This window comes from Bidens hawaiensis, unplaced genomic scaffold (assembly GCF_021521415.1).
Source record: "Bidens hawaiensis isolate Kalapana, Puna unplaced genomic scaffold, B.hawaiensis_p1.1 tig00021044_1, whole genome shotgun sequence".
In the NCBI taxonomy this organism is placed as follows: Eukaryota; Viridiplantae; Streptophyta; class Magnoliopsida; order Asterales; family Asteraceae; genus Bidens; species Bidens hawaiensis.
The window spans coordinates 33796-61341 of record NW_027493259.1 but is presented as its reverse complement, the minus strand read 5'-3'; the positions used below and the strand labels follow the sequence as shown (position 1 = coordinate 61341).

Here is a 27546-nt window from a genome sequence, read left to right as displayed (position 1 = left end):
AGTGGCATACACTTGTGAGAGTCACACCTAGGACCACCACGTAAAAAAAAAACTTTATTAAAACACTCTTAACCGCCAGAGCTAGCTCATGATAGTCGTAATCTCTCATCTTCAGGCCTACAGAAACATTCAATCTCTCAGGTAACTATTTTTTAGGTATAGTTTTTTCAAAAGATAATAAGATAACTAATTTGCAGTTTGATTACTAAAATAATAACACCACTCATAAATGGATAACTAATTTACAATTAGGTTACTAATGCTTTTCATTACCATATATTTAGCATCAAACCAAAACCAAATGTCTCCAATAAAACAGTTTCATAAATTCAAAATCTATAATGCTGTTGTGATCAAAATCCTTCATAACCATCATCACCATAATCATCATCACCATAACCTCCATTCATTTGTTGTTCATTATCATAGTTCCACTCAGCATCATCATTATTATTATAATTATAATCACCATCATCATCATCATTATTATTATTATCATCATCATCATCATTCACCGTTTCTTCCCCCTTCTTGTTGCTGCCATCATCCACACGATTCGGCTCCTAGAACAAAAAGTAATTTTTTTATTAAACTACCATCAAACTATCATTTTTACAAAAATCAGATAAATCAATTTTCTAAGAGAATTAAGAAACCAAGATAACATCATAACGCTTACCTCATCACCAAAGATACTATTCAATGCTTCGTGATTGATTTTATTACTCAATTTCTGAAGAAAAAGAAAATAGCCAGTTAAGAAGAAACAACCTTTTAATTAATTGGTCAAAGTCAAAGTCAAAGTCAAGCTTACCTTCTTGGTGAAGTGTTGACTAGCAGCTTCTGCAGCAGTTTGTGCAGGCTTAGCATTCTTAGCCTCCAATTCTCTCTTTCTTTTATTGCTCTAATTTCACATCATACAATGCAATTATAAACTTATTTTCCAAAATTAAAATTATTAATAAGAATATTGAAACGCGTACCTTTCTTCTGTTTGCAACTTCTTGAGCAGCTGCAGCTGCAATCGCCTGTGCTTCACGTATTTCCTCTGAAGTCCCTGTAAAACGCTTAAGCTCAGCGGCTTCAGCAGCTTCCTTAGCAGCTTGCTTAATAGCTTGTTCCTGGAAAACCGCGCCGAAGTTTTACTACTAGATAAATTTAGTAATTACCAAACTTTATGAGTTAAATAGCTTTTTAAGGTAATTATTTAGACATTAACCGTTAGAGATAAAGGAAAGAATTAATTGCATACATACTCTTACAAACTTGAAAATTTTCATATACGACCCAACCAAAACTAAAATACCATATATACCAAAATTTAGTAAATTTACTTGATTGCCATTCTACCCTTTCCATTATATTTGTTTAAACCCTAATTTTCATTTGAATTTTGATCGATACCGCGCGATAAGCAAATGAACCAAACCATCGTCTCTCCTCTTTTGTTCTCTCGACGGCAGATAATCGAACATTCAAATTTTTATGTTTGAATCAGATAATAAAAACCGGGTATAATTGCATGATAAATAAACGATAGGCTATATAATATTTTGAGAAAACTATTGTTTATAGGTAAAAAATGGTTGAGCTAACAAATGGGTAACTACAAAATTCTGAAGTTATGATGGGCATAAATGAAATTTGAAGTTCTAACAATAAAGGATAAAATGGTCATTTATTAGATTATTTTCAATGAATTGGGTATTTGGGTATATTTAATATTTTCACCACTTCATATGGGTATATATGATATTTTCCAAGTTCAAAGGGGTATATATGAAATTGCGCATAAAGGAAAACTAATGAAGTTAGTTAATGACCTGCATATACTCTTTGTTCCCCTCAAGGTTTTCCCATATTGTCTTCTTCAAACGACTCTCTTCCTCGTCAAGAAGGTAACTAATGACTTCACAATCATCAATATCGTCAAGGGTATGAGTTTCATCAACCGAAGCTGCCTTTGAGTTTTCAAAATCATCAGCATCACAAGTTTTGTCGGGGTTTTCAGAGTTGGGAGCTGATAATATTTTGTTAGTAAAGTAGAACAAATGGTAAGAATGTGAATATAATTAAAATACAACTTACCAACATGTTCAGCTTCTGTTGAAGAGCCTTTATTGATATTATCCATTTCTTTCGTGTTATTTTGGGCTCCCTACATTTGTGAATAAGTCAAGTACTTGATAGACACTAAGTTATGACAGTAAAAACTATATTATTTAAAAAACTAATATTTGAACAAAATGGTTTTTTCAGATTTAATTCTTTGGAAATACACTAGCTTGTAACCGTAACCAGTAAAAGATGGCTGTGTGTCAACTGTGTCTCATTCGAGTCAATAATAACTTTTTTTATTAGCTTTTTTAGAGCATTTATCGTTATTTATAAATATAACATTTTTGAGTAAACATTGAACGTTTTCAAACATAAACTAAACGATTTTTAGTATACAGAACTACGACTAAAAGATTTTTCTTTACTACAAATACATTTTCAAAAATGATAAATTATAATATTAATAAAAATGTTTTTACTGAAAACGTATAAATAATGATAAATGTTATACAAAAAAACTAATTTAGAATACAAAGACCATATTTTAATGACTTAACAGGGACAAAAAGGAACAAGTTTAAAAATAACCCATTACTGAATAGACCCGTTCAATAGTAAACGCGTCAAAACAGCCAGCTCTACCTCTGGTTACCATGAAACCGAAAACTATAGTCACGAATATCCATACATTTTCATAATGATCTTTGTTTTGGGGTGTTGGCGCGGTCAACCTTTTCACCGATTCCTTAGAAAATCTTTCAATTTCAGCACGTTGAAATGCTGGCGGTTCGGACCCATAAAGTCCCCCACAAAATTCCATATAACATTCCTTGCAAAGCCCAAAACCAGAAAAAGGCAAACTGGTTTTGTGTTGGCAGACCACTTCTGTTATTCCAGGCATCTTTAAATCATTGGCAATTTGTTTACACGACCGCGTTTCATTCTCGTAATCCAAGGCATTCTGAGTGAACTCTTCAATCTACAGATTCAAAATCACATAAGTGGTATTAATTATTAAAACACTAGTTCATATTACTTACTATTACTATTTATATAAATGGTAATATGTATGTACAACTAGGGGTGCAAACGAGTAGAGCCACTCACGACCTCCTCGAGCTCGGATCGATAAAGCTCAAAGCAAGCCAAGTCTTAACCGAGCACGAGCCTCACATGAGCCTCAAATAAAGCTCATTTAGTTATCAGGCCCAAGTTTGAGCGTTGTATGCGAAGATCGTTTAGGCTCGTTGAGCCTTAAAGGGCCTTGTGTTGAAGTTTTAACTACTTCGGGCTTTAATTTATTAATTTCACACTGCATAGCCAAGCTCAGGCTCGTTTACAATTTTTCTCAAAATATATATAAAATAATTAAAAATATATATATAAATTAGTAAATAATAAAGAACCGAGCTTAAGTTTGAGAAAACGACTCACAAACCGAGCTCAAACTTTAGAAAAAGAACACGAAACGAGCCAATGCTTGAGCTCAAGTTTTCATAAATCTAAACAAGCCGAGCTTGAGCCTGATCGAGTTTGGACTCGGCTCGTTTACAGCCCTAGCACCACAGTGCAAAATGGCAGTAATGTTTTCAACAAGCAGTAATGTTTTTTGGTTTGGGTTTGGTTTTTTCGATTTGGGCTTGAAGTATTTGAGCCAATTATATTGGCCCAAGCAATGAAATTGGGCCTAAATATTTTTGTTCATTAGTGATTAACTGATTATTATACATTTTGGTAAAATATTTGGGTTATGATATTTATTAAATTCTTATAAATTACGTCACATTTGAAATTAAAAGTAAACATCCATAATTTGGTTCAGTTTTTTGGGTTTTAGCTACATGCAAAACCAAAAGTCCAAAACCAAAATGAATTCAGTTTTACAGAAACATTAAACCAAACCATCAGGTTTTTGTTTGGGTTCGGTTTTTTCAGTTTTAGTACATGCAAAACCGAAACCAAACTAAAAAAAATTTCATGAAAACATAAAAGAAAAGTTTTTTTTTTTTGTTTGGTTCAGTTTTTCCAGTTACGGATTGGTTTTCTGGATTTCATGCACACCCCTAACAAGTAGCTTCACAAAACTTATAAAATATAGCAGATATAAATATAGAACTTGCTGTTAAACTCCCAGCTTCTGTGTTTTCAAACTCAATCAATCGCTTTGTCAATGTTGCTTCACATATGTGTACAGCTTTAACCTGACAATAATATTGTAAAAAAAAATAAACTTGAGATAATTAAAAGAATGCTAATTTTATCAAATAAAATTAACATATCAAAAGGTAGATAGTAAAAGCAACTATGAATATATATATGATCTTAGGGTTTGGTTAAATAAATGTTTTTGGACATAAAAAAAACCTGTTAAATGAATAAGAATAACCATTCATATTTGAATAACTAATTAAGTTTTTGAAATATACTCACATCTGATTTTGTGAAATTATATCCATGTAACACAGAAGAAACATATATAGCTGCAGCACATATACCACTCGGTTTCCTTCCCGTCTGTAAATAAATCAAGAAAAAAAGTTACTATAGAAACTCACAAAAAGAGAATAATTATAAATTATGAGTCATAACGAGTCAAACCTGAATCCAGTCTCTTTTCATGCTAACTGCAAGTTGCAATGCAGTCTTACTAAGTTTAGTATTATTACCACCTTTCAGTAGCCCTAAAACACAAAAACAATAAGGTATCAACCACACAAACAAATAATAAACAAAAAAAAAAGATTAATATTCAGATAAATAAACAATAAACGGCTCTTACCACTTGTATATCTATGCATAAAGAGACTAGGATCAGTCGGTTTCTGTATAAATTCATGATCTTGGAGGCTCAACAGCTTGCAAAGCTGTAAATACACAGTGCCCAACTCGTAGCTAAAGACATAAATTACCACATCAGAATAATATTAAACCATTTTCAGAAAATATTTAAAAATTAAGGAAGGTGATGATGGCTTACACACTAGCACCCAATTCACTGGAAAATTCTATAAGCAGAAACGGCTTCTCCTTTTCCCTGTATAACACAAAACAGAAACCATTAAAAAAGATATTTAATATTATGAAATAAATAAAATGATTATTAGAACTTTGTTGATTTGTAAGATAAATTTAGAGAAGTCAAAAAAGGGAAAAAGGGTCATTCAACCCTAAAAATCTCTAAATGCTTTTGAAACATGATATTGTGACCACTTACCGGCAAGCGACATAAACACAAGCAGCTGCAACTTGGTTTGTTCTACGTCCTCTTGTAAACCCACGCTCAACCGCCGTCTACAGCTATAAACAAATTAAAAACTACTACAATCTAAATAAACATATAGCATATGTAAGTCAATAATATAAAGAAAAAAAAACAAACAAACCTGATAATATCTAGTAGCATGTTCAACATCACTGATCCCATAGTTACTTATCAGGTCATAAATTACAACATTCCCTGCAATACAAGATAAAATTGTTGTACACAGCAGTATATACAACGACAACGACAACGACAACGACAACGACAAACAAAAACACAATGTACCTTTATTTAAGGTCCTTTCGAGTGACTCGGTAGAAGCCTGTGCTGATCTAACAATGTTGCCTGAAGCACGAGCCTGCAATTATATAGTCAATAGATATACCACCAAAATAATAAAAAAAACAAAAAGTATGTTCTGAAAACCACCGACATTTCCAGCTGAATCTTTAACAAATTCGGTATCTTCTGTGAAAACATCTTGAGTTATTACTTTTCCACACTCAACACAGCATCTGATGAAATAAAAGTAAAAGCAATTCATTCATCAGTTGAAATGAAAAATATAATACGAATTACTGGGAATGGAATACTTACACGCTTCCGGTTTGAGGATCAAAATGTGTCTGACTACGTCGGCCACAATGAATGCAAAGAATCATCTCTTTGTCCTGGAAGAATTATCTATTATCACAAAGCTTCAGTAAATACATCCAGACGGATTATTACATACATACATAATTGAACCCTAAACAATTCCTAACTAATAGAGGACTTGTACAATACTAAATCGCCATTGGATGACGACGTGGCGTTGAGCAATTGAACCAACCGATTTACGTTTCTACCCGTGAATTGAATTTTAATAGAGTCATTATCATACGGCGGCAAGTTTAATAAATTTATTATAGGTGAAGCTAACTTTGAAGTTTAGACATGTTTAGCTTGGTAATAGTGGTCAAATCAGAAGGAATATAGTATGTATAGTTTTGGGGAGCTAAATCCAAGTAAAAAGCAGGGCATATATAATAATAATAATAATAATAATAATAATAATAATAATAATAATTTTGTTGGTAGTCTGAAACGAAGGAAGTAAGGTTATACCTGAGAGGAGTCGCACCGGTGATGATGATGATTGAGTACGGTAGCTCCGGTGGCGCCCCGCCGTATGAATTAGGTTACTCTTCCTTCTTCTCAATAAAAAAAAACAAAGAAAAAGAAAGAAAACTATAACCTTATATATTTCTTAATTTATTTTATATATTTGGGCCCGCCAAGTTATAATTTATAACTACTTATTCAGCCTGTTTTCCTGAGTTGTGTTCAACTCATTGGTAACTATTTCTTCTTCTTCTTCTTATTATTATTATTTATTTATTTTTTTTTGGTTTTTAAGGGTGATAGGTAGGGTTGTTCAAAAAGCTCACAGCTCGAAGCTCGTTCGAAAAAAGCTCGGAGAAAGCTCGCTCGAAATCGGCCCGATTGTAAACGAGCCGAGCCAAGCTCGACTCGATTTCTAAACGAGCCGAGCCTGAGCTAGCCCCGGCTCGACTCGAGCTCGCTCGATAGGCTCGCTCAATTGGCTTGAACTATTTTATTTTAATTAATTATATATATTTATATACATACATGCATATAATTATCGAGCCCAATTATTTTAACACATGAGATTTCCTTTAATCCAGCTCAATTTCATTTCTCACTCCATAGTCCATATTATGGGACTTCGTAGTTCACACACTCAATAATCAGTATACGTTCCATTTTCCACTCTAACCCTAGCCACTCATATTCACCTTCGCCGCCAGCCGCCACTCATACTCACTTTCGCCATCAGCCGCCGTTCATAGATAATACTTCTCTGCTTAATTTTGTATTTGGTTTGGTTTAGACTTTTTGAACATATTTTGTTTTCGATGGTGTTATTAGACATATTTATTTAGTTTGTATTTGGTTGATGTTGATCTCAACGTCATATTTATTTAGTTTAAGTTGATGTTGCATATAATTGTTATTATTACTGGTAAACTCGAGCCAAATCGAGCCGGGCCGAGCTGGAGCTCAAATTTTTAGCTCGATTAAGAGCTCGAGCTCGAGCCGAGCCAACTCGATTGAATATCAAGCCGAGCTTGAGCTTGCCTTGGCTCGGGCTCAGTTCGGCTTGTGAACATGCCTAGTGATAGGGGTGGAGCTCGGTTTCAATTGGGTAGTCCTCGCCACATATCGGTTGCCACTCGGTAATGGATCCTATTCAAACGGTTTTATTAATCGGCTTATACAAGAGGGTAAGGGAGCCCAGAGCGGGGGTGGGAGCTCCTCAATCGTTAATCTAATGAAATAGATTCATTAAAGCCAACTAAACGAATTTTGTTTTAGATACCTATTCCACTCCAATCGGTAAGAGAAAGAGATGGGAGGAGAGAGAGAGAGAGGGAGGGAGCGAGAAGGGGGAGGGGGCGAGATAGATAGAGAGGGGGAGAGAGAGATGGAGCAAACTTTTTCAACTAATCACGTTCTTTTTTTATTTTATTTTTAATTTTTTTTCCTTCCACCATTCTCTTTTACACCCCTAAATCACTATAAATCTTCATATGCATTATTTACTTTTAAAATTACACTTTCTCATTAGTTGATTATTCTTCATAACTCTCCATAAATCACTATCCACCCTTAATATCCTTAGCTAAATCATCTTAAAGCCAATGCTCTAAAGCAAACACGAGATTTTTTTTAACTAAGAATAGAGTAAATACAATGTAGAAGAGAATGGTTATTCCACCATCATTTAAAGAGAGAGAGAGAGAGAGAGAGAGAGAGAGAGATGCTAATGGTTCTAGATGGATTATGCTCTTAGTCCACTTTGGTATTTATATCAGTTCACGCTTTATTAAGCTTATCCTAGACGAACCTGTGTTCCTTATTTAAGTCATTCGTCTTCCGTTTTCCTACTATAGGGCCTTGTTCAACTTATTATACACAAATTGGTAGGGGTGAGCAATACTGAACCGTTAACCGAAACTAACGAAACCTAACTGAAATTAATCAAAAATCGATTAATTGAAAACCGAACTAACCGAAAGTCGGCTGCGGTTTTCTTTTTCTTTATTGTGTGTGTGCACACAAAGTTAACTGAATCAATCGAACATTCATATTTTCATATACTTATAGTTTTTATACCTAATGTTTTATGCCTCTATTTCAAATATTTCTAAGCAAAAAATTACCAAGTTTGGTTTTGGTTGTCAACCGAAATTACCAACATACTAAGCGAAATAAGCAAACCAATTTCGGTTATTGGTTCCAAAAACCGGTTTTCAATTTTGATGGTGTGTAATAACCAAACATGCTAACCGAAATAACTGAAGATGTTTGTTTTAATAAAGAGAAAGGCGATATGCTTAGGCGGATCTTTAATTTTGCTCCTTGGAAGAAGCTTGGAATGTTGCTACTGTGTTTTGTTTAAATAGCAGTTTATGCTGTGGATACTTTATGTCAGCAAAGGTTTGTTTGATACTTCCATTGCAGCTTTATTTTGTACCTGCTGTTTGTTATTGTTTTAGACTGATATTTCCAATTGGGTATTATTTCTTTTAGCAAATTTTAAATTTGATTATTAGTAATTAACAGCTTGTTTATCAAATTGTGATAATTTAAGGAAACATTAGATCAAAGTGTTCTTATGAATTATGATTATTTATCAATAGAACATAAGGTATTCTTAACCTATAGAACATAAGGTACTTATAATATTTGACTCATTAAAAATTAAAGACAACCAAATCTACATATTTTTAATTATAATCGGTTAACATCTCCACTAAAACATACCCAACCTTAAAAACCATAAATTTACACTTTGGCTGCTAACATTTTTCATTACCATATATTTTGCCTCCCAAATTTCTCCAACAAAACAATTCTAGAAAAAAAACTTTAATGTTGTTGTGATCAATATTCTTCATCAAAATCATCAAGATAACCTCCATTCATTTGTTCATTCTCATAATTCCACTCATCATCATTATTATTATTACTATTATGATTATTATCATCATCTTCGTTTGCGATTTCTTTCCCCTTCTTGTTGATGTCATCGTCAACATAATTGTTTACCAGATTCGGCTCCTAGAACATAAAACAACTTTTTCTTAAACTTCCATAACAAAGGTTACAAGTCAGATTAACCCGACCCGTTTGACCATTATCATTTTAACAAATTAACAAAAAAAATCAGATAAATTAACTTTATAAGAAAATTTGGAAATCAAGATGACATCATACTGCTTACCTCATCACCAAAGAGACTCTTCAATGCATCATGATTGATTTTACTACTTAATTTCTGAAAAAAAAACAGCCAGTTAATAAGAAACATTATTTTCATTTATTTGGTCAAAGTCAAACTTACCTTCATGTTGAAATGTTGATCAGCAGCTTCTGCAGCAGTTTGTGCAGGCTTAGCATTCTTAGCCTCAAATTCTCTCTTTCTTTTATCTCTCTAATTTCACATCATACAATGCAATTATAAACTTATTTTCCAAAATTAGATTTATTAATAAGAATATTAAAACGCGCACCTTTCTTCTGTTTGCAACTTCTTGAGCAGCTGCAGCTGCAATCGCCTGTGCTTCACGTATTTCCTCTGAAGTCCCTGTATAACGCTTACGCTCAGCGGCTTCAGCAGCTTCCTTAGCAGCTTGCTTAATAGCTTGTTCCTGAAAAACCACGCCAAAGTTTTAATATTAGATAAATATAGTAATTATCAAACTTTATGAATTAAATAGCTTTTTAAGGTAATTATAAAGACATTAACCGAGAGATAAAAGAAATGATTAATTTCAAATATACTCTTACAAACTTTAAAAATTTTATATACACCCGACCAAAACCAAAAATACCATATATACCCAACTTCAATGAAATTTTGCTTAATGACCATCGAATCCCTTTCCATTGTATTTATTTATTTGGATTTTGATCGACATGGACGATAAGGTGAACCAAACTGTCATCTCTTGTTTTGTTTTCTCAACGGTAGATAATCAAACAATCTAACCTGTTTGGATAGATTTGGTGAGCATGCCCTCCACTGTAAGAAATTGCCGGGATTCAAGTATCGTCACGACTGGGTTAGAGATGTCTTATGGGATGTGCTTAGGCGTGCTGGGATCTCAGCCAAGAAAGAGGCACCTGCTAACTTTCTGACTGATCCGCGAGAGAGAAGATCTACCCTGCGTCCTGCGGACGTTCTTGTATTTGGCTGGGCAGGGGTAAGCATGCGTGTGTCGACATCACTAGGGTGTCCCCATTGGTGGGGCTGAGAGACAGTGGCTTCGTTCCGGGATATGCGGTTTTGAGGGCGGAATCTAGGAAGGTTGCTAAGCATGAGGCAGCGTGTTTGGAGAATCATCACGTGTTCATTCTATTTGCCTTCGAAACTTTTGGATCCCTAGCTCCCGAGGCGGTTCGTTTTTTGGAGCGGGTGCAGAAGGTGGTCCACAATGACTCGCAGAGCCCGAGGAACCAGGATTGATATTTAGTAGAATTGGTTTTGTGATTCAAAAGGGATAGCGGCGCAGCTTGTTGCTCGCTTACCCATTATCCAGATGTAGCTTGTAAGCTCGGTTTGTGTTTATATGTGTTTGAATTTGTTTTTAATAAAAAAAATAGAAAAAAATCAATTAATAAAACACAGGTAATTACATGCTAATGGAATGATAATATTTTGAGAAAATTATTGTTTATAGGTAAAGAAATATTTGAAGTTAAGATGGGTATATATGAAATTTTTAAGTTTTAATAAAATAAGGATAAAATGGTCATTTAGTAATGAATTGGATATATATAATATATTTAGTTTTGTATGAAAAAAGTAATGAGGTACGTACCTGCATATACTGGTTGTTCCCATCAAGGCTTTCTCATATTTTCTTCTTCAAGCGACTTTCTTCGACGTTAAGGAGGTAACCGAGAACCTCGCAATCATCAATATCATCGAGGGTGTCGGTTTCATCAACAGAGGAATTTTCAAAATCGTGACTAGGTTTGACGAGCTGATGATAATATATATTTGTTTGTTAATAAAGTAGAACAACATAAACAACATAGTAAGAGCATAATAATAAAAAAATAACTTACCAATAACTTGTGCTGGAGGGACTCGTATATTATCCATGTTACCCTACATGACATTAATTTGTGAATAATAATAATAATAATAAGTTTAATATAGCAAAAATTACATGAGGCAATGCAGAATATAATAATATGTATGAAAAGTATATTAATTATTTAAAAAAGAAAGTAATAGTAATTGAAATCAATATATATACCTGAAACGATCGATTAAGTACAGTACGGGAGGCTTGGTACGTGGATGCAGCCGTGAGACGAGGAACTGTGAAGGAAGGTGTTGGGTAATGAATTAGGTTACTAATAATTATATAACTTAAATTTCAGTTTGGGCCCCTATTTTTTAAGCCCTTTAATCAATACGATTCGAACAAACAATAAAAAATATATATATAAAAAAAACAGATTTTGAGTTAACTAACATAACTCATTTTATAAAACGGGCTTTGTTTTGTTTATAAAAAACGGATACGACTTGTTAATCTGTTTAAATAGTTAGAATTAAACTTTTATAGTTACATTTTTGTTTTTGTTGTTTTCCATTTTCCAAATATACTCTTGTAGTTTCCAATCAAATTTCATGATTTTAGTTAATTTTAAAAAATAAAAAGTTGTATTACTCATTTTTTCTACCGACTCTTAATTATATCTATTTTAATTAAAAAAACATTTAATTTATTAGTTAAATGGGTTAAGCGAGTCATTTTCGAGTCAACCCGAATTTGTTGAAATTTTTGACACAAATAATAATATGGTTCGGGTTGCACAGTTCAATCAGTCACCCCCCCCCTACCCGCAATCCGCCAACCCACTAACCTATCAACCTGGTTTGTAACAAAAGCTACACGTCAAATAAAACTCAAATAAACAATAACAACCGTACCCAGTAATATAAAATCCAAATATATACATAAAAAAATGTGCTCTTTAGCATGGGCATCCATTTTTCCTAGGCGAAACGAACCCGCTTTGTAACAAATGAATCATTTCTATTATGAGAAACAAGCGTGTCTGGCTATAATACATGCAACCCTCAGTAATTTCCACATTATTGAACCCGATTTCCTTTCTAAACCAGAGTTTTATTACTTTTTTCAATACAACAATATTGCTTGTAACCCACTAGTTTATAACATTTTAAGGGGAGACAAGTTTTTACAATAGTATATTGAGATATTTATGTGTTGTCATAATTGACGATGGTACTGCGTCATAGAACTGTACACCGACTCTATATTGCTTATGATGGTTTAACATGTTTGCCAATTTACGCATGACCTTGGGGCTTGGATCCAGACGGATGACTAGTTGTTAAAAACTACAGAAGTAATTTAGAGAGATAAGTATAGAAAAAAGATTTTTTTTCCCTTGTTGATACAATTTATTGTGATTCATGATTTGTAAGATATTCGACATTCGTCGGGGGGGGGGGTTGTCTATTTGTGTCTGTCACTGAGCAAATAGACTATGGTTAGTCTTCTGTTGAATATTATGCTCATACGCATGAAGATGCCATGCATATGATGCTCATATTATGAAATGCCTTCATACGCATGAAATGGCTTCATACTTATAAAAGTTCCGTAAGTATGTATTGTTGGTGCATGTTTTGTGTCAGTCGTTGTGCAAATAGACTAGGTTTAGTCCTGTGTTGAATAGAATGCTCATACACATAGAGATGTCATGCGTATAACGCTCATATGTATGAATCGTCTTCATATGCATGAAATGACTTCATACTTATGAAAGTTTAATAAGTATGAAGGATGACTGAGGCTTGTTCATACTTATGGATTTTTTATGTGTGTGACATTCTTAGTCTGCATTATAGGCCACAATGAGATGCACATCTTGATGAATCGAGCTTAATCGTAATCATTCGGTCACTAGTTAATGAGTCCTTCGGTTATTGTTACATCACACTATATCTTGTATTCATTTATCACACATCGTCTCAACTTTATATCAAGTGCAACTATTTATTGTTAATGATTCGATCCTTAAAACATTTTTACATTTCTTACAAATGAGGAGGAAACTCTCCTTTTATAAATGCAGAAGGCATCCATGCATGCAAGCTAGCAATAATACTGGTAATAATAAATGAAAAATGAGGTAAGTACTTGCATCACTCTAGAGTGATATTAAGTTTACAATATTATTAATCACACACTTTACACTTAACGTCAATTTTTGAGAGAAATAAATTTAAATAATAAATGAAATATTATTATACAATAAATAAGTAAAAAATGTCCATGATTTATACTGTAAGGGATAAATTAAAATTTTAAAAAAGAAGACAAGTTGTGATCGGTCAATTTAAAGTTATTTACAAATTGCTAATTTGCTATATATACACACAACATAATTCATTTTATAGCTATATTCGGACATGTAGGTGCATATATTACAAAATTATTAAAACAAAAGACCATAACATAATAGTATAAGTTGTAGCCCACCCACGACCATCCCATCCCCCCCACCCACACACTGCCGTTACGCAATTGTTTTCGCATTTTGGGATTGCCAACTTCACATCATAGGATTTGTTGTTTTTAATATATATCACACGTATTGATACGTTAATGCTGGTCATACCCACAATCAATTAAATATCACGTCAAATAACCATGATTTGATTTGGATACCATTTTACTTGATAAAATTGATTGATACCGGTGTTTTTGATGATGTTTCCTTGTAAAATCTTAGCCATCAAGAACCAAAGAACGTAGTTAGCGTTGGATGAGGATATATGTTTTGTAAGACATAGGTCACATGTTATTAAAAATTAGTAAAAGAATTATAACGACGTGTTCGTTATATAAGAGAAATACCGTAGTACAACACCATATACGTACAAAACTGAATGGGGAAAAAATATAAAGTACAATTGATATAAATATAATGATTTAAGTTGATGTCTCTGATAAAACCTTCAAGCATAATTATTCGACTTGAGTCATCCACCCGTTTAGCATCTTCACATTTGACTTAGTTTTCCTTGTGGTCATAGATTCTTGTTCTTGACCAAACTTCGTGACTGCAACAAAGGATGAACAAAGACAAAATATTAACCATTGGTTGAGGCTTGTATGGTCTCTAATAAAGAGTATTTTCTGTCTCTCAGGGTACAACAACCGAAACAATATGTGCATTGACAAAGATGACTCTCACACCCGAGATCGCACTAGGTATATCGGTGTTCTTGAAAAGGAATATGGAAGAATAAGATGGTGATAAAATCGAGTAGAGAGTACTCTTTTCTATTTATAGGTTTCTAACATATGGATTTTCAAGCGTTCTCACCTCTCAAATAGCTTTCCTTGTATATATCTACTTGTAATTTTGTCAGTCACTTTTAAATGAGGCACATAAACTACTACAACTATTATAGATACAAGAGTTAAGACTTAAGAGTAATTAAGTGAAAAGTCACACTTAATTATAGATTTGATATTTTATTAAAAACTAATCAAGTGACTCTACTAAGAGTTTCACTATATGAATTGTTATTAATAATTTCAAATACAAATTATTCTTCCAATACAAAAAAAAAAAATACAAATTATTTTCCATTCATCATATTCTTCCAACACATATTCGTTAATAAAGACTTTTGAGAGTCCTGTTCACTAAGAAAACTCGTCTGCAGGTTACAACACTCAATAGTATTTGTTGCTCAAAATGACTCTCGAGTCCAAGAAGATAGTGCATAGTGGTGTACAAAAAACCCGAACCCGGAACCGGACCCGAAACAAATACCCGGAACCGGTTTTTCTAATACCTGGGTTTTTAATACCCGAACCCGTACCCGACCCTACCCGTAGGGTACGGATAGGGTATGCATTTTGGCACTAAAACCCGAACCCGAACCGGACCCGATTTGTACCCGGTAATACCCAAAAACCTGATTTGTACCCGGTAATACCCGAACCCGGAACCGGGGTTTTTCAATACCCGAAACCGGGTATTTCAAATACCCGATGTATACCCGAAAAATACCTTAAAAATACCCGAATAATACCCATAAAAAGTGTAAACTTTTAAAAAATCCAATCTATACCAAAAAAATACCGGAAAAAAAACCCGAAAAAACCCGTAAACAGGGTTTTTTCAATACCCGATAATAGGGTATTCAAATACCCGGTTCTATACCCGACCCGAACCCGATGCATAGGGTATGGTTTTTAGAGACAATACCCTACCCGAACCCGACCCGATTATTACCAATACTCGGTCATACCCGAACCCGGTTCTATACCCAAACCCGGGTATTTAAAAAACCCGATTTGTGCACCTGTAGTAGTGCATGCATATGAACAATCATAGAGTAACACTCTTCAACGTTTGTGAAAGGTTTCAGAGTGCTCGTAGTTTTGATTGTTTTACCTATCTCTTTATTGTAATTGGATAATATATTTTAGTTAAATGAAGAATTACAAACTTTATTAAAAAAAATTGTTCTCTCTCTTGATTTGTCCATTTGCCCTCATAACTCACACTTTGTCTCTGAACATGTTGCCATTTTAACTCAAACTTAGTATCTAAACATGTTTCCTTAGTCTTTAAACAATCTTATATCGGATGGGTGCCAAGGAGCGAGTAATCACCGAGTACCCGGCCGACTTGACCGAGTTTTACAACATTGTTCCATATATACTTGCAAATATTGTAACCTCTATATAAATTAATGAGATATAAATATATGGTTCCCAACAGGTATACACAATAACCATCACATTTTGATTAATGTTATACAATCTAAGTGTGGAATGTTTTAATATAGAGTTTAAATAAATCACTAAAACAATTTGTTCTTTTGCGTACAACGGATTGGGAAAATTGTACGTCTTGCAAACTGTGGTTATCTAATTATTTGCTATTTGAATATAGTACTATTATTAATGTCCAAAAGTGTTACCATATTTCATACGTTTTATGTTGCTTAGATTTCAATGAAAGAATCTCTCTATATAAGTACCTTTTCTTTATTATAAGTGGACTCCATTCCATTGTAACGCTTCAAAGCAATCAAATCAAATGATGAATATTTTTCGCAGAAAGAAAAAACAACCAAAAAATAGTGATGTTCACAAAGGCACAGAGAACATCACCAAACAATGGAAAACTCTTAGCGGAGAAACCAACTGGAAGGGGTTATTAGACCCTCCCGGACCCGATCTCCGTAGCTACATCATCCACTATGGTGAAATGGCTCAAGCCACTTACGATGCTTTCAACTCGGTTAAGGTATCAAAGTATGCTGGAACGAGCCGCTATGCACGCAAGGATTTGTTGTCTAGGGTGGGTGTGAGTCAAGGGAGGCCACTAAACAAGTATCAAGTGACTAAATACATATATGCTGCCTCGTCTATATCGGTTCCTGACGCGTTTATTATCAAGTCATTGTCGCGTGAGGCTTGGAGCAAGGAGTCTAATTGGATGGGGTTTGTCGCGGTGGCTACAGATGATGGGAAGTTGGTGTTAGGAAGGAGGGATATTTTAGTTGCATGGAGAGGGACTATTCGGACGTTGGAGTGGGTTAATGATTTGGATTTCACGTTGGTTTCGGCTCCGGAAATATTTGGTGAAAACAACGATGATGATCCGAAAATACACCAAGGATGGTACTCTATCTACATGACAGAAGATCCACGCTCACCTTACAATAAAATGAGCGCGAGGGATCAGGTGCGTTTTACAATCCTTTTGTATCTTTGGGTGGTTTGCAAAACATGAAAACCGTAAGGAATAGCAATAAAATGTATATATTTCAAATGAAATTATTTTTTTTCAGTAACAATATACTTTTATTATGATACTAAGATAATGACATGTGATCTGACTCGACCCGAATTTTATGTTGTCTAGCTAGAAATCTTAATACCGAAAAATAACTACCCGAAGAAAAAAAAATCATGTATCCATCACAAGTCGGAAGTGAAAAGTGACTTTTAGTTTTTGAAAAAGTTCCTTTGCCATGTTGATCATATTCAGAAAGCAAGGGCATGTTCTTCTCTAGAAAATCATTATTGTTAAATTGGTATGGTAACTTCTTGATTAAAACTGAATGTAAATTACATGGAAATTAAAACCCTTTAAATAGGAAACAAACTAATCCTAATTCTACCTGAACTAAAACGCAAACAACTTTTAAAAATTAAACTAACACTTATCTAAACTAAAAAGATAAATATTAAATAATAATAAACTTATTATTATTAACGAGTTTAGTCGTCAGACTTTGATCTCCTCCATAACCTCCCCTTGAGATCAACCGAACCTCCCTCTCTATCCTTAGTTGTCCACGTTATTAAGCTCGATATTGTATATATTTTCACAATTATGCCACATGCCAATCCCAAACTATAAACACGCAAACAAAAATATAAACAATAAACATGACACAAGAATTTTGCGTGATTCAGTTTCAACGGGAGACCTACATTCACTGACTGCAACTAAGTTATTTTATTATTAAGGTGCGAATATTAAAATTACATAGCAAGAGTATATATAGATATAAAATTAGAGTTACAACTTAATTAACTAAACGTTATGGGCTCAAGCCCTTATTCTCCTTGTCACCAATTTCAACCGCAACTCAAAACCGGCACAAAGCCTTCACAAACATAACACCCATATATAAATTAAGGTGATATTTTGTCAAACCACCTAAAGATAAATATTTCTTATTTGTTTAACATTGCTACATGTTCTATATAGGTACTGACCGAGGTGAAGAGACTAGTAGAACAATACAAGAACGAAGAAATTAGCTTGACCATAACCGGGCACAGTTTAGGTTCAGCTATCGCGACAGTTAACGCAATCGACATGGTCTTGAACGGAGTCACAAAGCCGAAAAGCATGCCAAACAAGCCCTGCCTAGTGACCACATTCGCGTTCGCCAGCCCTCGTGTGGGAGACTCCAGCTTCAAGAAAATATTCACTTCACAAAAAGATCTACACGCCCTACGAATTCGCAACGCATTAGATGTGGTTCCAAATTACCCTCTAATAGGGTATTCAGATGTCGGGATGGAGTTGGTAATTGACACTACAAAATCTGATTATTTGAAAAGCCCTGGGGGTTTGTCAAGTTGGCATAGCTTGGAGGCTTATATGCATGGTGTTGCCGGGACACAAGGCAGCAAAGGCGGGTTTAAGCTGGAATTTAATCGCGATATCGCTCTTGTGAACAAGCATCTGGATTGTTTGAAGGAAGAATATGGTGTTCCTGGTTCTTGGTGGTGTGAGAAGAATAATAGTATGGTCCAGCAGGAGGATGGTTCTTGGATGTTAATGGATCATGAAGATGATGATTTTGGTCCATGAGATATATGCAGATTTTCATATCAACTCCGGATATATATTCATTTATTTGCTTTCAAATTCAATATTGACTTGTTTTAATCTATTGCTAATTGTATTGTGTTTAATTTCTTACTCTTTGGGTTTGTAATTTTAAACTATAATAACAATTACAATCTTTTCTATAATAACATTTACTTCGCGGTAAGCCATCGGGGCTACCAATCACCGATACCCATTCAAGCCCTAAGACAAAAATTTCAACTATTCATTATTAGTTTGACGTTTGATTAAAAATTTAAAACTCAATACAACCGCAATTCCGCAAAAGAAAACACTTAAGAAATACATCTGAGCTTGAACATATATTAGACCAGAGTATTGTTGGCCCGGTCTTTTGGTATTGACTATTGAGCTTCTCTAAATTTGTACCGATATATTTTTATTTTGGTTTAAAAAAAAGAAGAAGAAGAAGTGGTTTCTTCTATTTGTAGAAAGAAACTCTAGCCATGCGTTGGTTTCATTAAATGCTATCTGTTAGCTAAAATATGCATAAAAAAGCAAACGGTAGTCGTCACAAGAATATACTATCGTTTTAACTTTAAAAAGTATACTTTATTTTTATCTCAAAATATGTTTTGTACAATTTAGTTCTTTATATTAAAAGAAAAAAAAAAGCATACCATTAAATCTAGTATTTTATGTTTATTACTTTGACATGAGTTTGCCATTATTTTGAATATGATCCGTCCAACGTTTTAATATTGATTAATAAGTTTGTTTTTGTTAGGATATTATATACCGTTTGAAAAATATATTAACAGCATAAATATACAGTATACAACTTATATAAAACATTTTATAAAATTCATACATGAGATTATTTTAACACATGAGATTTCCTTTAATCCAGCTCAATTTCATTTCTCACTCCATAGTCCATATTATGGGACTTCGTAGTTCACACATTCAATAATCAGTGTACGTTCCATTTTCCACTCTAACCCTAGCCACTCATATTCACCTCCGCCGCCAGCCGCCACTCATACTCACTTTCGCCATCAGCCGCCGTTCATAGGTAATACTTCTCTGCTTAATTTTGTATTTGGTTTGGTTTAGACTTTTTGAACATATTTTGTTTTCGATGGTGTTATTAGACATATTTATTTAGTTTGTATTTGGTTGATGTTGATCTCAACGTCATATTTATTTAGTTTAAGTTGATGTTGCATATAATTGTTATTATTACCGGTAAACTCGAGCCAAATCGAGCCGGGCCGAGCTGGAGCTCAAATTTTTAGCTCGATTAAGAGCTCGAGCTCGAGCCGAGCCAGCTCGATTGAATATCGAGCCGAGCTTGAGCTTGCCTTGGCTCGGACTCAGTTCGGCTTGTGAACATGCCTAGTGATAGGGGTGGAGCTCGGTTTCAATTGGGTAGTCCTCGCCACATATCGGTTGCCACTCGGCAATGGATCCTATTCAAACGGTTTTATTAATCGGCTTATACAAGAGGGTAAGGGAGCCCAGAGTGGGGGTGGGAGCTCCTCAATCGTTAATCTAATGAAATAGATTCATTAAAGCCAACTAAACGAATTTTGTTTTAGATACCTATTCCACTCCAATCGGTAAGAGAAAGAGATGGGAGGAGAGAGAGAGAGAGGGAGGGAGCGAGAAGGGGGAGGGGGCGAGATAGATAGAGAGGGGGAGAGAGAGATGGAGCAAACTTTTTCAACTAATCACGTTCTTTTTTTATTTTATTTTTAATTTTTTTTCCTTCCACCATTCTCTTTTACACCCCTAAATCACTATAAATCTTCATATGCATTATTTGCTTTTAAAATTACACTTTCTCATTAGTTGATTATTCTTCATAACTCTCCATAAATCACTATCCACCCTTAATATCCTTAGCTAAATCATCTTAAAGCCAATGCTCTAAAGCAAACACGAGATTTTTTTTAACTAAGAATAGAGTAAATACAATGTAGAAGAGAATGGTTATTCCACCATCATTTAAAGAGAGAGAGAGAGAGAGAGATGCGAATGGTTCTAGATGGATTATGCTCTTAGTCCACTTTGGTATTTATATCAGTTGACGCTTTATTAAGCTTATCCTAGACGAACCTGTGTTCCTTATTTAAGTCATTCGTCTTCCGTTTTCCTACTATAGGGCCTTGTTCAACTTATTATACACAAATTGGTAGGGGTGAGCAATACTGAACCGTTAACCGAAACTAACGAAACCTAACTGAAATTAATCAAAAATCGATTAATTGAAAACCGAACTAACCGAAAGTCGGCTGCGGTTTTCTTTTTCTTTATTGTGTGTGTGCACACAAAGTTAACTGAATCAATCGAACATTCATATTTTCATATACTTATAGTTTTTATACCTAATGTTTTATGCCTCTATTTCAAATATTTCTAAGCAAAAAATTACCAAGTTTGGTTTTGGTTGTCAACCGAAATTACCAACATACTAAGCGAAATAAGCAAACCAATTTCGGTTATTGGTTCCAAAAACCGGTTTTCAATTTTGATGGTGTGTAATAACCAAACATGCTAACCGAAATAACTGAAGATGTTTGTTTTAATAAAGAGAAAGGCGATATGCTTAGGCGGATCTTTAATTTTGCTCCTTGGAAGAAGCTTGGAATGTTGCTACTGTGTTTTGTTTAAATAGCAGTTTATGCTGTGGATACTTTATGTCAGCAAAGGTTTGTTTGATACTTCCATTGCAGCTTTATTTTGTACCTGCTGTTTGTTATTGTTTTAGAGTGATATTTCCAATTGGGTATTATTTCTTTTAGCAAATTTTAAATTTGATTATTAGTAATTAACAGCTTGTTTATCAAATTGTGATAATTTAAGGAAACATTAGATCAAAGTGTTCTTATGAATTATGATTATTTATCAATAGAACATAAGGTATTCTTAACCTATAGAACATAAGGTACTTATAATATTTGACTCATTAAAAATTAAAGACAACCAAATCTACATATTTTTAATTATAATCGGTTAACATCTCCACTAAAACATACCCAACCTTAAAAACCATAAATTTACACTTTGGCTGCTAACATTTTTCATTACCATATATTTTGCCTCCCAAATTTCTCCAACAAAACAATTCTAGAAAAAAAACTTTAATGTTGTTGTGATCAATATTCTTCATCAAAATCATCAAGATAACCTCCATTCATTTGTTCATTCTCATAATTCCACTCATCATCATTATTATTATTACTATTATGATTATTATCATCATCTTCGTTTGCGATTTCTTTCCCCTTCTTGTTGATGTCATCATCAACATAATTGTTTACCAGATTCGGCTCCTAGAACATAAAACAACTTTTTCTTAAACTTCCATAACAAAGATTACGAGTCAGATTAACCCGACCCGTTTGACCATTATCATTTTAACAAATTAACAAAAAAAATCAGATAAATTAACTTTATAAGAAAATTTGGAAATCAAGATGACATCATACTGCTTACCTCATCACCAAAGAGACTCTTCAATGCATCATGATTGATTTTACTACTTAATTTCTGAAAAAAAAACAGCCAGTTAATAAGAAACATTATTTTCATTTATTTGGTCAAAGTCAAACTTACCTTCATGTTGAAATGTTGATCAGCAGCTTCTGCAGCAGTTTGTGCAGGCTTAGCATTCTTAGCCTCAAATTCTCTCTTTCTTTTATCTCTCTAATTTCACATCATACAATGCAATTATAAACTTATTTTCCAAAATTAGATTTATTAATAAGAATATTAAAACGCGCACCTTTCTTCTGTTTGCAACTTCTTGAGCAGCTGCAGCTGCAATCGCCTGTGCTTCACGTATTTCCTCTGAAGTCCCTGTATAACGCTTACGCTCAGCGGCTTCAGCAGCTTCCTTAGCAGCTTGCTTAATAGCTTGTTCCTGAAAAACCACGCCAAAGTTTTAATATTAGATAAATATAGTAATTATCAAACTTTATGAATTAAATAGCTTTTTAAGGTAATTATAAAGACATTAACCGAGAGATAAAAGAAATGATTAATTTCATATATACTCTTACAAACTTTAAAAATTTTATATACACCCGACCAAAACCAAAAATACCATATATACCCAACTTCAATGAAATTTTGCTTAATGACCATCGAATCCCTTTCCATTGTATTTATTTATTTGGATTTTGATCGACATGGACGATAAGGTGAACCAAACTGTCATCTCTTGTTTTGTTTTCTCAACGGTAGATAATCAAACAATCTAACCTGTTTGGATAGATTTGGTGAGCATGCCCTCCACTGTAAGAAATTGCCGGGATTCAAGTATCGTCACGACTGGGTTAGAGATGTCTTATGGGATGTGCTTAGGCGTGCTGGGATCTCAGCCAAGAAAGAGGCACCTGCTAACTTTCTGACTGATCCGCGAGAGAGAAGATCTACCCTGCGTCCTGCGGACGTTCTTGTATTTGGCTGGGCAGGGGTAAGCATGCGTGTGTCGACATCACTAGGGTGTCCCCATTGGTGGGGCTGAGAGACAGTGGCTTCGTTCCGGGATATGCGGTTTTGAGGGCGGAATCTAGGAAGGTTGCTAAGCATGAGGCAGCGTGTTTGGAGAATCATCACGTGTTCATTCTATTTGCCTTCGAAACTTTTGGATCCCTAGCTCCCGAGGCGGTTCGTTTTTTGGAGCGGGTGCAGAAGGTGGTCCACAATGACTCGCAGAGCCCGAGGAACCAGGATTGATATTTAGTAGAATTGGTTTTGTGATTCAAAAGGGATAGCGGCGCAGCTTGTTGCTCGCTTACCCATTATCCAGATGTAGCTTGTAAGCTCGGTTTGTGTTTATATGTGTTTGAATTTGTTTTTAATAAAAAAAATAGAAAAAAATCAATTAATAAAACACAGGTAATTACATGCTAATGGAATGATAATATTTTGAGAAAATTATTGTTTATAGGTAAAGAAATATTTGAAGTTAAGATGGGTATATATGAAATTTTTAAGTTTTAATAAAATAAGGATAAAATGGTCATTTAGTAATGAATTGGATATATATAATATATTTAGTTTTGTATGGGAAAAGTAATGAGGTACGTACCTGCATATACTGGTTGTTCCCATCAAGGCTTTCTCATATTTTCTTCTTCAAGCGACTTTCTTCGACGTTAAGGAGGTAACCGAGAACCTCGCAATCATCAATATCATCGAGGGTGTCGGTTTCATCAACAGAGGAATTTTCAAAATCGTGACTAGGTTTGACGAGCTGATGATAATATATATTTGTTTGTTAATAAAGTAGAACAACATAAACAACATAGTAAGAGCATAATAATAAAAAAATAACTTACCAATAACTTGTGCTGGAGGGACTCGTATATTATCCATGTTACCCTACATGACATTAATTTGTGAATAATAATAATAATAATAATAAGTTTAATATAGCAAAAATTACATGAGGCAATGCAGAATATAATAATATGTATGAAAAGTATATTAATTATTTAAAAAAGAAAGTAATAGTAATTGAAATCAATATATATACCTGAAACGATCGATTAAGTACAGTACGGGAGGCTTGGTACGTGGATGCAGCCGTGAGACGAGGAACTGTGAAGGAAGGTGTTGGGTAATGAATTAGGTTACTAATAATTATATAACTTAAATTTCAGTTTGGGCCCCTATTTTTTAAGCCCTTTAATCAATACGATTCGAACAAACAATAAAAAATATATATATAAAAAAAACAGATTTTGAGTTAACTAACATAACTCATTTTATAAAACGGGCTTTGTTTTGTTTATAAAAAACGGATACGACTTGTTAATCTGTTTAAATAGTTAGAATTAAACTTTTATAGTTACATTTTTGTTTTTGTTGTTTTCCATTTTCCAAATATACTCTTGTAGTTTCCAATCAAATTTCATGATTTTAGTTAATTTTAAAAAATAAAAAGTTGTATTACTCATTTTTTCTACCGACTCTTAATTATATCTATTTTAATTAAAAAAACATTTAATTTATTAGTTAAATGGGTTAAGCGAGTCATTTTCGAGTCAACCCGAATTTGTTGAAATTTTTGACACAAATAATAATATGGTTCGGGTTGCACAGTTCAATCAGTCACCCCCCCCCTACCCGCAATCCGCCAACCCACTAACCTATCAACCTGGTTTGTAACAAAAGCTACACGTCAAATAAAACTCAAATAAACAATAACAACCGTACCCAGTAATATAAAATCCAAATATATACATAAAAAAATGTGCTCTTTAGCATGGGCATCCATTTTTCCTAGGCGAAACGAACCCGCTTTGTAACAAATGAATCATTTCTATTATGAGAAACAAGCGTGTCTGGCTATAATACATGCAACCCTCAGTAATTTCCACATTATTGAACCCGATTTCCTTTCTAAACCAGAGTTTTATTACTTTTTTCAATACAACAATATTGCTTGTAACCCACTAGTTTATAACATTTAAGGGGAGACAAGTTTTTACAATAGTATATTGAGATATTTATGTGTTGTCATAATTGACGATGGTACTGCGTCATAGAACTGTACACCGACTCTATATTGCTTATGATGGTTTAACATGTTTGCCAATTTACGCATGACCTTGGGGCTTGGATCCAGACGGATGACTAGTTGTTAAAAACTACAGAAGTAATTTAGAGAGATAAGTATAGAAAAAAGATTTTTTTTCCCTTGTTGATACAATTTATTGTGATTCATGATTTGTAAGATATTCGACATTCGTCGGGGGGGGGGGTTGTCTATTTGTGTCTGTCACTGAGCAAATAGACTATGGTTAGTCTTCTGTTGAATATTATGCTCATACGCATGAAGATGCCATGCATATGATGCTCATATTATGAAATGCCTTCATACGCATGAAATGGCTTCATACTTATAAAAGTTCCGTAAGTATGTATTGTTGGTGCATGTTTTGTGTCAGTCGTTGTGCAAATAGACTAGGTTTAGTCCTGTGTTGAATAGAATGCTCATACACATAGAGATGTCATGCGTATAACGCTCATATGTATGAATCGTCTTCATATGCATGAAATGACTTCATACTTATGAAAGTTTAATAAGTATGAAGGATGACTGAGGCTTGTTCATACTTATGGATTTTTTATGTGTGTGACATTCTTAGTCTGCATTATAGGCCACAATGAGATGCACATCTTGATGAATCGAGCTTAATCGTAATCATTCGGTCACTAGTTAATGAGTCATTCGGTTATTGTTACATCACACTATATCTTGTATTCATTTATCACACATCGTCTCAACTTTATATCAAGTGCAACTATTTATTGTTAATGATTCGATCCTTAAAACATTTTTACATTTCTTACAAATGAGGAGGAAACTCTCCTTTTATAAATGCAGAAGGCATCCATGCATGCAAGCTAGCAATAATACTGGTAATAATAAATGAAAAATGAGGTAAGTACTTGCATCACTCTAGAGTGATATTAAGTTTACAATATTATTAATCACACACTTTACACTTAACGTCAATTTTTGAGAGAAATAAATTTAAATAATAAATGAAATATTATTATACAATAAATAAGTAAAAAATGTCCATGATTTATACTGTAAGGGATAAATTAAAATTTTAAAAAAGAAGACAAGTTGTGATCGGTCAATTTAAAGTTATTTACAAATTGCTAATTTGCTATATATACACACAACATAATTCATTTTATAGCTATATTCGGACATGTAGGTGCATATATTACAAAATTATTAAAACAAAAGACCATAACATAATAGTATAAGTTGTAGCCCACCCACGACCATCCCATCCCCCCCACCCACACACTGCCGTTACGCAATTGTTTTCGCATTTTGGGATTGCCAACTTCACATCATAGGATTTGTTGTTTTTAATATATATCACACGTATTGATACGTTAATGCTGGTCATACCCACAATCAATTAAATATCACGTCAAATAACCATGATTTGATTTGGATACCATTTTACTTGATAAAATTGATTGATACCGGTGTTTTTGATGATGTTTCCTTGTAAAATCTTAGCCATCAAGAACCAAAGAACGTAGTTAGCGTTGGATGAGGATATATGTTTTGTAAGACATAGGTCACATGTTATTAAAAATTAGTAAAAGAATTATAACGACGTGTTCGTTATATAAGAGAAATACCGTAGTACAACACCATATACGTACAAAACTGAATGGGGAAAAAATATAAAGTACAATTGATATAAATATAATGATTTAAGTTGATGTCTCTGATAAAACCTTCAAGCATAATTATTCGACTTGAGTCATCCACCCGTTTAGCATCTTCACATTTGACTTAGTTTTCCTTGTGGTCATAGATTCTTGTTCTTGACCAAACTTCGTGACTGCAACAAAGGATGAACAAAGACAAAATATTAACCATTGGTTGAGGCTTGTATGGTCTCTAATAAAGAGTATTTTCTGTCTCTCAGGGTACAACAACCGAAACAATATGTGCATTGACAAAGATGACTCTCACACCCGAGATCGCACTAGGTATATCGGTGTTCTTGAAAAGGAATATGGAAGAATAAGATGGTGATAAAATCGAGTAGAGAGTACTCTTTTCTATTTATAGGTTTCTAACATATGGATCTTCAAGCGTTCTCACCTCTCAAATAGCTTTCCTTGTATATATCTACTTGTAATTTTGTCTAGTCACTTTTAAATGAGGCACATAAACTACTACAACTATTATAGATACAAGAGTTAAG

At 33.8% G+C, this 27546-nt stretch overlaps 2 protein-coding genes and 1 long non-coding RNA gene across 3 annotated transcripts; 1 reads left to right on the top strand and 2 right to left on the bottom strand.

Annotated features, from left to right (window-relative positions):
- Positions 1-255: 255 nt before the first annotated feature.
- On the bottom strand, positions 256-6563 carry LOC143562649 (transcription factor IIIB 70 kDa subunit-like). Its single transcript, XM_077050394.1, has 18 exons — positions 6428-6563; positions 5918-6004; positions 5754-5835; positions 5606-5678; positions 5442-5515; positions 5273-5349; positions 5036-5092; positions 4838-4950; positions 4657-4739; positions 4489-4572; positions 4179-4259; positions 2747-3037; positions 2089-2158; positions 1824-2020; positions 984-1121; positions 815-904; positions 680-733; positions 256-563 (listed from the first exon to the last, which is right to left on the bottom strand). Exons 2-18 carry the CDS (start codon positions 5980-5982, stop codon positions 354-356), a joined length of 1839 nt encoding a protein of 612 aa, XP_076906509.1. The 5' UTR covers positions 5983-6004; positions 6428-6563; the 3' UTR covers positions 256-353.
- A 9690-nt stretch (positions 6564-16253) lies between these two features.
- On the top strand, positions 16254-18864 carry LOC143562622 (phospholipase A1-II 1-like). Its single transcript, XM_077050372.1, has 2 exons — positions 16254-17155; positions 18191-18864. The coding sequence occupies exons 1-2, from the start codon at positions 16505-16507 to the stop codon at positions 18800-18802; spliced, it is 1263 nt and encodes a 420-aa protein (XP_076906487.1). The 5' UTR covers positions 16254-16504; the 3' UTR covers positions 18803-18864.
- A 2314-nt stretch (positions 18865-21178) lies between these two features.
- On the bottom strand, positions 21179-22869 carry LOC143562621 (uncharacterized). The gene is made up of 3 exons (XR_013140525.1): positions 22572-22869; positions 21823-22492; positions 21179-21532 (listed from the first exon to the last, which is right to left on the bottom strand). It is a non-coding gene; the product is annotated as an uncharacterized LOC143562621 (long non-coding RNA).
- Between the last annotated feature and the right edge of the window lie 4677 nt (positions 22870-27546).

Bases quoted from the DNA above. Each gene is read 5' to 3' on its own strand.
- LOC143562649 (XM_077050394.1), bottom strand. From the start codon at position 5,982: ATGATTCTTTGCATTCATTGTGGCCGACGTAGTCAGACACATTTTGAT. The intron at 4,260-4,488 runs GTGAGTATATTT...TATTATTGTCAG, and splicing joins ATAATTTCACAAAATCAGAT to GTTAAAGCTGTACACATATG. The intron at 1,122-1,823 runs GTCATTAACTAA...GCGGTTTTCCAG, and splicing joins GGAACAAAGAGTATATGCAG to GAACAAGCTATTAAGCAAGC.
- LOC143562622 (XM_077050372.1), top strand. From the start codon at position 16,505: ATGATGAATATTTTTCGCAGAAAGAAAAAACAACCAAAAAATAGTGAT. The intron at 17,156-18,190 runs GTGCGTTTTACA...TGTTCTATATAG, and splicing joins AAATGAGCGCGAGGGATCAG to GTACTGACCGAGGTGAAGAG.